General features: G+C 47.4%; 1 protein-coding gene across 1 annotated transcript in view; it reads right to left on the reverse strand.

Moving 5' to 3' along the window:
* Stab2 (stabilin 2) overlaps positions 1-12,911 on the reverse strand; it is a 168,347-nt gene that overhangs the window by 50,462 nt on the left and 104,974 nt on the right. Inside the window, exons 35-42 of the mRNA XM_051172938.1 lie at positions 12,396-12,524; positions 10,973-11,029; positions 10,109-10,201; positions 8,613-8,808; positions 5,119-5,214; positions 2,462-2,507; positions 1,608-1,684; positions 14-139 (exon numbers count right to left, since the gene is read on the reverse strand). Coding sequence (XP_051028895.1) covers positions 14-139; positions 1,608-1,684; positions 2,462-2,507; positions 5,119-5,214; positions 8,613-8,808; positions 10,109-10,201; positions 10,973-11,029; positions 12,396-12,524 — 820 coding nt within the window. The remainder of the gene's footprint in view (positions 1-13; positions 140-1,607; positions 1,685-2,461; positions 2,508-5,118; positions 5,215-8,612; positions 8,809-10,108; positions 10,202-10,972; positions 11,030-12,395; positions 12,525-12,911) is intronic.

The raw sequence follows: 12,911 nt of genomic DNA on the forward strand, positions 1-12,911 counted from the left end.
GGTGGTCACCTACCAAGGCACACGATGCCGTCGCCTGTATAGCCAGCCTTGCACAAACACATGCGACTTCCTGGTGTGGTTCTTTTACAATAAGCCTTGGCAGAGCATCCTCCATTGCTGATGTCACAGGCATTGATGGCTACAGAAGGGAGGGATGACACAGGCAAGATGAGAGACAAAAGGAGACATTTTTTTTTTTCCTAAAAGGAAGCCTTAAGAACAGCTCCAGCATGGACTGGATTAATGTGGCTAATTGCTCAACATGGAGAGTGTGCTGGCTGGTTTTATGTCAACTTTACACAAGCTATGGTCATCTGAGAGGAGGGGGCCTCTATTGAGGAAATGTCTCCATAGGACTGGGGTGTAGGCAAGCCTGTAGAGCATACTCTTATTTGGTGATTGAAGCGGGAGAGCCCAGCCCATTGTGGGTGGTGTCACAACATGACCGTGGTCCTAGGTTCTATAAGACAGCAGTCTTAGCGAGCTATGAGGAGCAAGCTAGGAAACAGCATCCCTCCGTGGCCTCTGCATCAGCTCCTGCCTCCAGGTTCCTGCCTTTGAATTCCTGTCTTGACTTTATTCAATGCTGAAGAGTTTGGTATGGAAGCAGACACCAAACAAACCCTTTCACCCGTCAAGTTGGTTGGGCATTGTGTTTCATCACAACAATAAGTAACCCTGACTAAAACTGAGGACAAGAAAAAAAAATTCACTGTATTTACTGGCAGACGGGGTACTTCCCTCTGCAGTCACCTGCCTTCATTGCCAAGAGACGCTTCTCTGATGAAGGCTGAGGCCAACATTTGTCCCCGTGCCAGACACCTCAGAGATTGCGAAGTTTCTTCTTTTCTAGTTCTAATTATGTGCTCTGTACCCTAAGAATATCAGCTCACAGTTCTTCCCCTTTTTTAGGGATGATCTGGACCATACACAACTGCCCAATGTAAACGGCTCTCTCAGCACCTCCAACTTGCAGATGAGCAAAAGGTGAGAGGACAGCCATGCGACATCCTTGAAGTAACCCAGATTGTGAGCATTTCGGTTTAAACTCAGGGACAAATGAATGATGAGGTAAGTGGCTAACCTCTGACCTCTGCCCTAGTCTGCCATTGTACCCAGAGAGGCCATTTCACTCTAATACACTCTGCAAGGAAAGTGGTTTGTGCTTACTTTACAAATGAGCTGAGGGGCTCAGGATAGTTAAATACCCCTGCAAGGTCACACCTCTGGCAGGAGGAAGGCTTGAGTCCTGATGACTCAGCCATACCTTTGGCCAGTCAAAGCCAGGAGGTGATTCTAACTGCTCTCAAGTCTGTGCACCACTGCTCAGCTTCAATGCAGTTTTGTATTAAAACAACAACAACAACAACAAAAAACAAAAACAAAAACCAAAAAACAAAAACCCAAAACCACATCAAACCAAAACAAAAAGCCAAACAGATGCAATGCCTGCCCATCCCAAACCAACATGCCCCAGCCACGTGGAGCTGGCTTCCTGTCCCTGGGCCCCATCTTGTTTCACGTGAGTCACCACCAGTGGCTGGCTGCAGCTTCCGAGGCCCAGTCAGATCTCTCATCCCACACAGATCCATTCCTGCTCCACCTGCCTGTGCAGACTGTTCCGTTCCCTTGGAACCCTGCCGCACATTTGCAGAAGGCTTTGCCATCTGGGTCGAGGAGGCAGCTGCAGTGGGAAAGGGCAAACAGCATTTTCAGAGGAACACAGCACTCCTGCATGTGACTTACAATTCTCCTCCAGCTCAGCATCCAGGTCCCAGGTCCATGAAGTTCTCAGAGGCTTTGCCTATGGCTTGAAGGGACAGTTGGTTCCTGGCATAATCCCACAACAGCCAGGGACAATCACAGCCAATCCAGCCAAACCACACAGCACGCATAGGAAGGGCTTATCTTGACAACGCTACCCATGTGCTTTGCTGAGCTTTGGGCTTATTCCTATCACTCACAGGTGAGACGACAGCCCCCGAAAGTCAGTGCAATTATTATTGCCATTTACAAGTGAAGAAACTGAGGATAGGAGGAAGTAAAGAATTGACTACAGGTCACGTGATGATCGAGAGTGGTGGAGGATGACCATGGGTCCGGGTCTAACTCCAGCTACCAGGCTTTTCATTAGTTTACAGGAGGATGTGTCCTATGACATCCGAAACTACATTGGGCTGGGCTGTGGACTCGGGCAAGGTTTGCTGAAACCAATGCCCCCTCCATGAAAGAGGTATGGGCTGGGGTGACAAATGGCATTCTTGTCAGTGTGCTAGGTAAGTCACTGGCTGCTTGTTGATCCTGCTGGATGTTGGCAACTGATGGGTGTTTTCTTCACAGATACCCAGTTTCTTCTTTAAATGTACCCTACATTCTCTTAAAGGGTGTTGGGGAACATCCTCAGGACAGGGCTTGAGGTAAGAATTACTGAGTTTGTACCTGGAGGTCAGTGGACACCTACTTGGCACTGGTGTGGCAGGTTCCATTGCAATTGTCTTTTGTGATCTCTGAAAAAGAAGACCAGTTGCTCCGTGAATTCTTGCTTTAGTTCCTAGTGGTAGGAAAAGACTGAGTTCCTTGAAGTCATTTGTTACTACGTAAATCCTTGCCACTGTGTGAACGATTTCCACGTTGGTTACCAAGGAGCTCAGAGACAAATGTGAAGGTCAAATACACTAAGGAGGTGTCTCTCAGAAAGGGAGCTCCCTGTGAGGACCACACACTCTGGACTCTGAACCTTGTTCTTAGGTGATGAAATGCCATAGCAAGTTGTTAAATCTTGGGGAAGGAGTGGGGTGAAAAATGATATCTCTTTCATCTATGTTTTGGAAGGTTCTTTCTTGCAGTTATATGGCATATAGAAAGGAGAGGGGCAGGGCCTATGATAAAGGGCAAAGAGCTGGATCACAAGGTTTCTGGCGGCAGGGTGGTGCAGGATATTTGGTCCCACTGAGAACCCTGAGGTTGTGAACTGTAAAAACCTGTTTCTAATTGTGGTATGGCTCAATCTTTGATCCTAGAGCTTTCTGTTTACTGTAAACAAGTACTTGTGGCATGGCTCAGCCCTAGCACACACCTTTAATCCAAGAGCTTTGTGTAAACAGGATTAAATAAAGTTAACCCTACGTCAAGAGGCAGAGCAAACAACCAGGAAGTGAACTTGGTGGCAAAACATAGAGAGTGAGAGGAAGCCTGGAGGGCAGTGGAGGGAAGATAGAGAGACACACACAGGAAGTAGAAAGGAGGGATGCTGAGTTGAAAGGAATTTAAGACAGTGTGAAGGAGAAGGGGCTTTTTCCTTCTGGGATGTCAGCTGAGTAAGAAGGTCAGCTGGTGCTTTCTCTGCCTCTCTGAGCTAGCAGGTTTCACCCCAGCATCTGGCTCCCGAGTCTTTATTGGTAAAATCGAACGATTGAAATTTTCTTTCTTTATAAGAACATCAGGGTGGAGGAGGAATAGACAGTTTCCAGGGATGTGGCTAAGTAGAGTATCCAGAGACGTTAGTAAAAAGGGACATTAAAAAGCAAGGGGAGGTTTCTAGGATGAGTGGTCTAGCTGTTCTCTTCCATGACTGACCACCATCCATGCTGCTGCCTGAGTCATGGTCTGGGTACCACCCTCAGCATCTCCTGAATCCGCCAGTCTTTGCTTTCTTTGACCCCTAGGGCACCGTTGTCAGCATCTCCTAGTCTCGGCTTCATTTGACCCCCAGGGGCGCATCTCCAACATCTGCGTTTACCAGTCTCTGGCCTCTATTGTCCACATCAAATATCTGCTGCTGCCTGGTTTGGGAAGTTGGGTAGTTGCCATAGCTTCCAGGCAGCTCCCTGTCCCTTTAAATGAGGTTGGGTTTCCACGCACTATGCTCTTAGAAGCATAAAGGGGCAGGGACTGGTGAAAAACTGCATTTAGCCTAGGTATTTACTTGGGATAGCGTCCTGATTGAGTGACCCCCACCACTCTCTGGTCCTCTTCCAGACTATCTGAATCCAGATTATGTACCCCAACACGTGGTACCTGCTCTGGGATGTCCCCTTGGTCTGGAATCCTTCACATTCCCCATTTTGGTGTTTTTCATAGCTCTACCTTCTCTTGGACTTAGCATTCTCCTGGAGCTTTGGCGATGTCAGTCCCTCAGACAAGGCACATTGTTAGAGCCCTCACTGGGTAGGTGGGCACCTGTGAGTTTCCTTCCAGCTCTTGCCTCATAAGGGACAATAAGGTCTCTGATGCTGGCTTCCAGGGCCACTCTCTTCAATCTGGTGCCTGATTGACTTCTCTTAAATACAAATGGGATATCATTGCGAGCGTGTTTAAAACTTTTCAGTGGCTCCCTGCTAGCTTGAGTTGGGAAGCCGTATGTGATCCGGCTCCTGCCTGCTCGCTAGCCTCACTCAGTGCGCCTCTTTGCCTCTGTTCTCACATCCTGCAACACAACGGATCCTTAAATGTCTGCAGATTTCCTGTGTCTCCAGTGGAGCTAGAAACATCTACGCAACGTGATACTGGACCAAATGAATGCTCCATCAGACCCGAAAGCTGAGAGAGGAATACGCTGGTATTGGACTGTTCAGCAATGGGCAGCAAAACCTTGAGATTACCAGCTCCTAAATCTGACTCCCCATCCCACAGAGTTGAACGCATAAGTTGACAAGAGGCATATGAAATACGCCTTGTTTATGACAACAGAAAATTGGTTTTAGGAAGCGTTAAGTAAGGAGAGGATGCAACCCAGGGCCAGATCGGTCCTGCAGGAGCCAGCTGTGGAGTCACCAGCACTGCAGCAAACAGACTCACAGCGGTTCATTCACATGGAGGAAAAATGCCCACGGTCTACTGTGGAGTGAAAAAGGAGGTTTTGAAAAAGCAGCCTGGCCCCTAACACATACTGTTCTGTACTAAGTCACACAGAATATCGCGAGTAAGTTTTTCCAGCATTGGGGACACGAGGAACTTGATTTCTTGTGCTCTTCTTTTTCTTACAAACTTTTCACAGCAAGGGGTTACGTTTCTCAGGGGAGCACTAATGGCATCATTTCTACTCTAGGAAGGAAAACAACGTGTTTTCTCAGAAGCTGGGCTAAGGACTGAAGACCAGGATGAAGGATTCGCTCTTACCACTGTCGCATTGCACACCTCGCCAGCCAACTTCACAGTCACAGGAGCCGTCGCCTGAGGGGCCTTGGCTACATCTCCCATGGACACAAGAGCATTCTAGGCAGAGAAACATTTGCAAGTGACCAGACTTTGACTCACATTCAACATTTCCTTTACCATTTACTGGGTGTGCTTCTCTCTTTCCTGTGCGACCGGAGTCGCAGGACATAGGGACACAGGTTACAGGGTGAAACAGGTCATAGGGATGCAGGTTACAGGGTGAACCAGGTCACATTTCAATGAAGTAGTTCATACCGCTGTTCTCAGATTGTGTGGCACTGTGGGAATGTGACTCAGTGCCAAATTATCCTCATCTAAAGTCATCTGAGGATCCAGGATCACATGGGACCCTAAGAGCAGACTTTACAAGTGAACACCTGTCATCCCAGCACGTAGGAGACAGAGACAGGTTCTGTGAGTTCAAGGCCAGCCTGGAAGACATGGTGAGATCCAGGCAGCCAAGGTTAATAGTGAGACCCTGTCTCAAAAAAAAAAAAAAAAGTTTATTTGATATCAGGTTTGCAGAAACCAGTTTGCTCTGCCTCCTCCAAAGACACAGAACTGATGGTCCCTTCATTTTATGGCAGGACCCTGAATCTCCCTAAGAATCTGGTGAAAGCTGAGGGGCCGAGGAGTTTTTGGACTTAAGTCATGGCTTATGGGGATAGATATGCAAGAATTCATTAAGCTTCACATAGAAGACATAGCAACATCATCGTAGGTCAGAGGGCATGCGCAAAATGTTAAGGGGTAATGCATCATTAAGCATGTAGTAAATATCCAATAAACACGAGAATAAAAAAAATAATACAGCTGGGTGATGCTGGTACACTTCTTTAATCCCAGCACTCGGGAGGCAGAGGCAGGCAGATTACTGTGAGTTCTAGGCCAGCCTAGTCTACAGAAAGAGAGTTCCACGACAGCCAGGGCTACACAGAAAAGCCCTGTCTCAACAAACAAACAAACAAACAATTTGATGAAAATATGAAAAAGCCGTAGGGAAATCTATTATGTTGTAAGCAAGTTAAACAATAGTATAAAAAAGTGTGAGCCCTGCTGGTGGCAAACACTGATAATCCCAGCACTCTGGGAGGCAGAGGCAGGTGGATCTCTATGAGTTCAAGGCCAGCCTGGTCTACAGAGCGAGTCCAGGAAAGCCAAGGCTACACAGGGAAACCCTGTCTCGAAAAACCAAACCAAAACAAAACCAACCAACCAAACAAAAGAGTGTGGACAATGCTACTCCTAAAGCCCACGGGTACTAAACAAAACTCCATTGCTAGGTGTGGAGTGCCTCCTCGTGAGCTGTTGGTCAGGGAGGTCCCAAAGGCTCCCAGAACTATGCAGGCTCTTGCTATTCCAGGCAAGATGTGCCCATCAGTGCAATAGTGTCCCTTGCTAAAGGGGAAGGCCAACACAACACATTTCTGACTGGGTTTTAGGTCTGTTGGACAAGAGAAGCCCATATGCATGGTCCCCGTAAACCTGATCGAACTCAGGGCAAGGGAGGCAGCGGTTCTAGAGAGGAACTTATCACCGCTGTTCTGACGGGCGGATGTGGTATCAACCATTCTCTAAATACTTATGCACCTGTTCCTAGATTAGTGCTGCTCTCAGCCTTGTTCAGAAAATATTTTGCTTGTTTATTTACTTACAGCGGGAATTAGCTAACTGGTTAACGTAGAGGCTCATAACTGGTTCAAGTGCTGAGGGCACGTGACTGTTGAGAGTGCTCAGGCCTGAACAGTACGTTTATAGCACACTCTGTGGTGGTTTGGATGAGAGTGGTCCTCACAGGCTCATGTATTTGAATGTTTGGTTCCAGTTAGCAGAATTGTTTGGGAAGGATTAGGAGGTGTGGCTTTGTTGGAGGTGTGTCCGCTGGGGGATGGGCTTTAGAATGTCAAGAGCCCATACTTTCTTTCGTAAGTTGTTTTGGCCGTGGTGTTTCGTTACAGCAATGGAAAAGCAGCTGAGATTCTCCTCTTAGGCCCAGGAAACACTGTGGAAGAGGGAGTTGAAAGAATCTAAGAGCTGCAGGGAAGGGAGGGAAGGAGTGCTGTAAAATGCTGCTCCTAGATGTGACGTGGTTGTTTTGCATGTATGAACTCATATCGGCACTATTGTCGTTCATGATTCAGCCGCTGCCTCCTGCCCAAGACCTGCACTTGGCCGCATGGAAATTCCATGCATGGGAGAGGAGTTTGTAAGGGCCCGCCCCTCCCAAGGGAGTGTGCCAACAGACGGAGACATCTTCCTTGGCAGTGTAGCCCATGATACACTGCTCGTGCTCAAGTAAATAGCCATTGATTGACCCATGCTCATGCACTCAGCCCTGATTACATGGAAATAGATTGTGGACCTGGGAAGAAGGGGCTCGGGGGGGGGGGGAGAGGGGGAGAGAGGAGGATAACAATGGGAACCTTGGTGAAAGAACATTATAGATATGTGTTTATGGAATTGTAAAAGAAAGAAAGAATGAATAAATGAGAACTTGGTGAAAGCCATGAACGCCACTCTTCATAAAAAAAAAGCGTTCGCCTTTTGGTCTTGGTGAACCCCATGGAGTCACCCACAGAGTCTAGGTCAGGAAGTGTGGCATCAACAGAAGCAAGTCTCCCAAACAACACAGAAAAATAAATCAACACTCTGATTTCAATGTGACATTACACACCATGTTCCAGCCATGTATAAGTTATGTATAAGTTTCGTTCTGGCTTAGATGGACTGCCAAGAAAAGAGTGAGAGCTGAGTTGATGGTTTTAGGACCAGCTGGATGGAGAATCATCTGCTTTCTGCTCCCAGCTGGAAGCTCTCACAGGTGCCCCTGGGTACAAGGAAGCCCGGATGCCAACGTTCAAGAGGTCGTGCCTCAGACTGACTAAACATCAAAGTGCGTTGCTTGCTGATGGTGAGTGGAGAAGTGAGTGACCTTCCCAAGGTGGAGAGTTTGATTTAAGAAGCAGGCTTTGGGGTCAGGAAGGATCTGCCTCCTCAACTGACCTCGGGGGAGGCGGGGACTCATTCATGGTCCTGCCCTTAATACCCTTGCAGACTGGGATTAATGAGTCATTAGAATAGATCTGCTTGCCCCGCTCCCCCCAGCTACTGAGCAATGTCCACAAAGAAAGTTTAATTATGGTGATTTGCACATACAGGCAAACTGAGAGACAGACTTGGGCTGCAAAGATCAGCAAACAGATGTAGGGTGGCTACATCCAGGTCAATGACTGGAAATGTTTTGGAACATTGTGATATACAAAGGAAGTAACATAGGCTTAGATAAACAAGCAAACAAACAAACAAACAAATGCCAGCGATTCCCTCTGTACCCCAGGCTGGTCTCAGACTCAGGGCAGTCTTCCTGCCTCAACCTCCTAAATGCTGGGAATACTGTAACTGGTTCACAGAGGGTCTCATGGCTGGTGGAAAGGCCGGGCGGGCGTAATGCTCACCTTGGTCGCAGTGGGCACCGTACTTGCCCTCTGTGCAGGTCTCGCAGGCTGTCCCATTGAAGCCCTGCCCACACTCGCACGTGCCGGTGCCATTGAGGCCATCTAGGCAGAAGCCGTTCCCAGAGCACACATTCTGACCTTTGCTGGGGCAGGGGTGGCATTGTGGGCCAAAGTAGCCAGCACAGCATGCTTTCGTCTGAAACAAGACAGAGTGCCAGGTTCATGTTTCTCTTCTGCATTGGGGACTCCTGGGGACTCCGTGCGAGCCTGCCTGTTTCTTAGACTCTAGGGTTTCTAAGGGACAGGGGACAGAGCCCTCTGAGGACTGAGTGAGGCTCAGCAATTTCCCTGGGCGCCTGCCAACCCTGCAGGCAGGGAAGACAGAACATCAAAAGACAAGAGATGGAGATGAAGAATGCGAAGGCGGGATGGCAGGAAGAACAAACCAAAGGAAGCCTGGCAGGCAGCGCACGCCTGGGATGTGAGTATGTAGGAGGGTGGCCACTCAGCTTGACAACCTTCTTGTTATTGTTCTTTTGTTGTTGTTACTGTTACTGCTCTGCTGTTGTTCTAACAGGGTCTCATATAGTTTATGCTGGCCTTGAACATCTGGTCATCTACTGAGCATTGGGATTATAGGCCAGCGCTCCTGACAACAGCACAGGTGATACAGGAGGGCTGGGAGGACCAACAAGCCTCCAGCACTCCCAACCTGGGGGATCCTCCGCCTGAGGTTGTCTCATCTCTGGAAGGGGTGGGTGCTTGGCATGTCATGTGAGCCCCCTGTTGTTCAGGGACACCCCCGGGAAGTCTGTTTGGCTTTGTCTGACTTTATTCTTTTTTGAGACAGGGTTTCTCTGTGTAGCCTTGGCTGTCCTGGACTCACTTTGTAGACCAGGCTGGCCTCGAACTCACATGATCCACTTGCCTTTGCCTCCTGAGAGCTGGGATTAAAGGCATGCGCCACCACCGCCCGGCTCTGACTTTATTCTTAAGTGCATTAGTACATAAAACGCTCCTCAGTCCCTAGCTCCACAGTATAAGAGGTTTCCTCCTCTAGAGAAGAAGCAGGACAATCAGTTATAAGGAATTTTCCAGAAGATTCTGGGTATTGGGGTTCTACTTTCTGAATGACCACGTGTCCCACTGCTTTCCCTTGGTGACTATGGCCTTTGTCTCTTGATTACGCTTAACTACTAATTAACGTAGTGAAGTTTAATTGCACATGCGTGTGCTGTGACAGCCGGGGCATCCCCTTCCACCTCCCACGCCCTCAGTTTCCTTACTCAAATGAGTGCTTTTGGGTTTTGCCCATTTTCAGATTTGGAGACTTTTCTACATCTTCTTGTAGCCAGGACTACTTTGGGGGGGATGACAATGATGAAGATGAGGAGCAGATGGCAGGAAGAACACCTGCCAAAGCATTCTGAGAAGTCGTACGTACTTTTGGCTATACCAATGTTACTGAGGGCACGGGAGGGGTAGCTTATACTTACGATGGTGCTCTTCGCACACTTTGGCTGGCATCCAATGAGTATGGATCGTTTCCCCATGAAGTACATGGTATAGATGCATTTCCTTCCCCAACCCTGTGAAATCATAAGGACGTTGTTATCCCTTTAGTTAGGAAGGTTTCCTAGTCTCCATTAGGTGAGAAAGTGGGCCATGTCAGAGGACACATGAGGGTAACGTTTGTTTGTAAAAGGAAGCACCGATGTTTGAAAGTGGTGTTTAATTGAGTAGCAGACAAAGAGACAAAACCAAGAAAGATTTGACAGAATCCAACATGTCCAACTCTCACGAGGAGAGAGAGGAAAGGGAAGCTACTTAAGGGAGCAACACAGTGAGGAGAGAGGAGGCAGTTTCACGGAGAGAGGTCTCTGAAGAGAGGACAAGATGGACACAGGTGAAGACAGAACACATCAGAGAAAGAGAAGGAGCCAGAGGCCAAGCTGAGCAATTCAGTCAGAAGCTGAGAGAAACCAGTCTGAACCATTTACCTTGGAGAGGAGTTTGAGCCAGAGCTCAGAAAGAACCAGGAAGGATGAGTTTATTAAGCAGTAAGTGTCAGAGGCTGAAAAACATTCTAGGCCTGGGTTAGATTGTGTGTAGCCTAGAAGCTTCCAGGACTAGGCCGAGGTTAGCAGATGGAGGCAGTAAGCCTCAGAGACTACAGTTGTCTCAGGGAAATAAAAATTGCTCCTACAGGTGAAATAAAAAAAAAACTGAAAAGGAAGTATGCAGAGGCACGGCCCCCACCCCTGCCCCCGACTGTGGACAAATTTGGATTCTCTCCTATCTGGAGGCTGTTTTATGTTTATTTGTTTGTTTTGCTTTGTTTAACAGATAAGAGTACTTACGACAGGTTTTGTCCCGAGTGGGCAGACTGCATGATTGGAACACTTCTCACACTTCCCCTTGGTTAAAAAAAAAAAAAAAAAAAAAAAAAAAAGTGTAGAGACAAAGAGGACATTGTCAAGGTTATTGATTTCAGTGCAAACTGAGGCCACAAACGAGAGCTTGGAGCTGCAGGTTTTAGAATGCAGTGCTGAAAACCACCGGGGGTGGGGCAGGGGGGGAACATCTGTTCAATCTCATTAATATTCTCAGAGACAAGCTCTTCTGCCCCAGGTCTCCTGTATCTGAACACTGCTTTCATCCACAACTGTCCTCAGAATCCAATCATCTTTTAGATCCCGGAAGACATCACTCATTTCCATCTGAATTCTTTAGCACTAATTGACTGACGCACCGGAATCCTTGTTTAGTGAACTGGGTCAGACACGTACAGAGACAAACAATGTGTCGCAGACAATGCCTGCCTTGACAAAACATGGTGCAGCTGATGGCTGCGCATCCGGGACGCTCCATTGAAATACCTCAAAGAACAAACAATAGAATAGCAGAAACTTTTGAGTGTCACCACCCTCATTAGGAGAAGGTCTAACTATTGGTACCTACTCAGTGGTGTAGTCCCACTGTTGGGAAGTCTGTTTCTAGGGCCAGGCTGCCATGCAAGTATCAATATCAGAAGCTGATACTATTATTAAAGAAGCTCCACTGTCTCCCAGACTGCAGTAACAAGCTTGCACGATGGCATGTGTTTTCACCCTGAATTCACCCAGGTCTATCCTCTTCTCCTGGTTGGCCAGCCTTAGCCAATACCTGCCATAGGTGAACCATGGACTTCTCCCTGGTACAGTCTCCCTTTGCAAGGGAGCCAGGGCTTCAGAGTCCTGCTCAATATAGCTGTCCATCTAACCTTCCCCAGGCATGTAGCTGCAATCCATCTCATTAGATGATGGTATGTCTTACTCATCTTTGTAATCTATAGCTTTTATTCTTTTTTTTGGTACACTAGAGATGCTCACTATCTAGTCTTTTTTTTTTTTTTCAGGGCCTCATGCATTCTAGGCAAGTGCTCTACTTCTGAGCTATAACCCTAGTCAAAATTAATGAGGGTGTTTTAAATTAACCTGAGATAATCTAATGGAAAATTCTCAAGTTTAAAATTATTATTTAAATATTTTACTTACATTATGTGTGTGTGTGTGTGTGTGTGTGTGTGTGTGTGTGTGTGTGTGTATGTGCAAGTGCATGTGTGTGTCTGTCCCTGTGTGGAGGATAACTTGCAGAATTCACTTCTGGGTCATGGGGATTGAACTCAGGTTGCTGGGCATTGTGGCAAGCATCTTTACCTACTGAGGCATTTCCCTGGCCCCATGTCTAAAAAATTAAAGCCATCACCGATTATTTTCATCACTGGTCCTTGGTGTAACTTACACTCCTAATAATGGTATCATTAGTGTCACATCTATTCCTCTGAATTCCCACAACTTTCCCCAGCCCATGGATCACTCCTTTGTCAGTGGCCACGTTGGTGTAGTTTATTGGAGCTCCATTGACATATAGCTGTGAATAAGAGAAACAGACATAGTTTTAGTAAGGCAGGCTTAAAGGAGATGCAGAAGATGGGACAGTAACAACCCCACTATTGTTAGAGTAAGCTACACCAGGTAAGCTACATTGTCACCTCAGGATGGTAACAGTCTGGGAGACATTCCAGTCTGGCAGGAAAGTAGCACAATGTAGTTGACAGAGCCCTGGCTTGGAAGAGGGGAGTCAGAGTCTTATAGTCCTGCCTCTGGTACCATGAAGCTGTGTGATTCTGCGTCAATTGTGCGCTATCCTGAACCTCAACATTCCTTTTTGTAAGAGGAAAGCACTGTTGGAAATCACCTCTGAGGTAGTCTCCATCTCTGAAACCCATTGGTTTATGTTATGTAATGACTGGCTTAA

The sequence above is a fragment of the Acomys russatus genome, chromosome 31, assembly GCF_903995435.1.
Source record: "Acomys russatus chromosome 31, mAcoRus1.1, whole genome shotgun sequence".
NCBI lineage: Eukaryota > Metazoa > Chordata > Mammalia > Rodentia > Muridae > Acomys > Acomys russatus.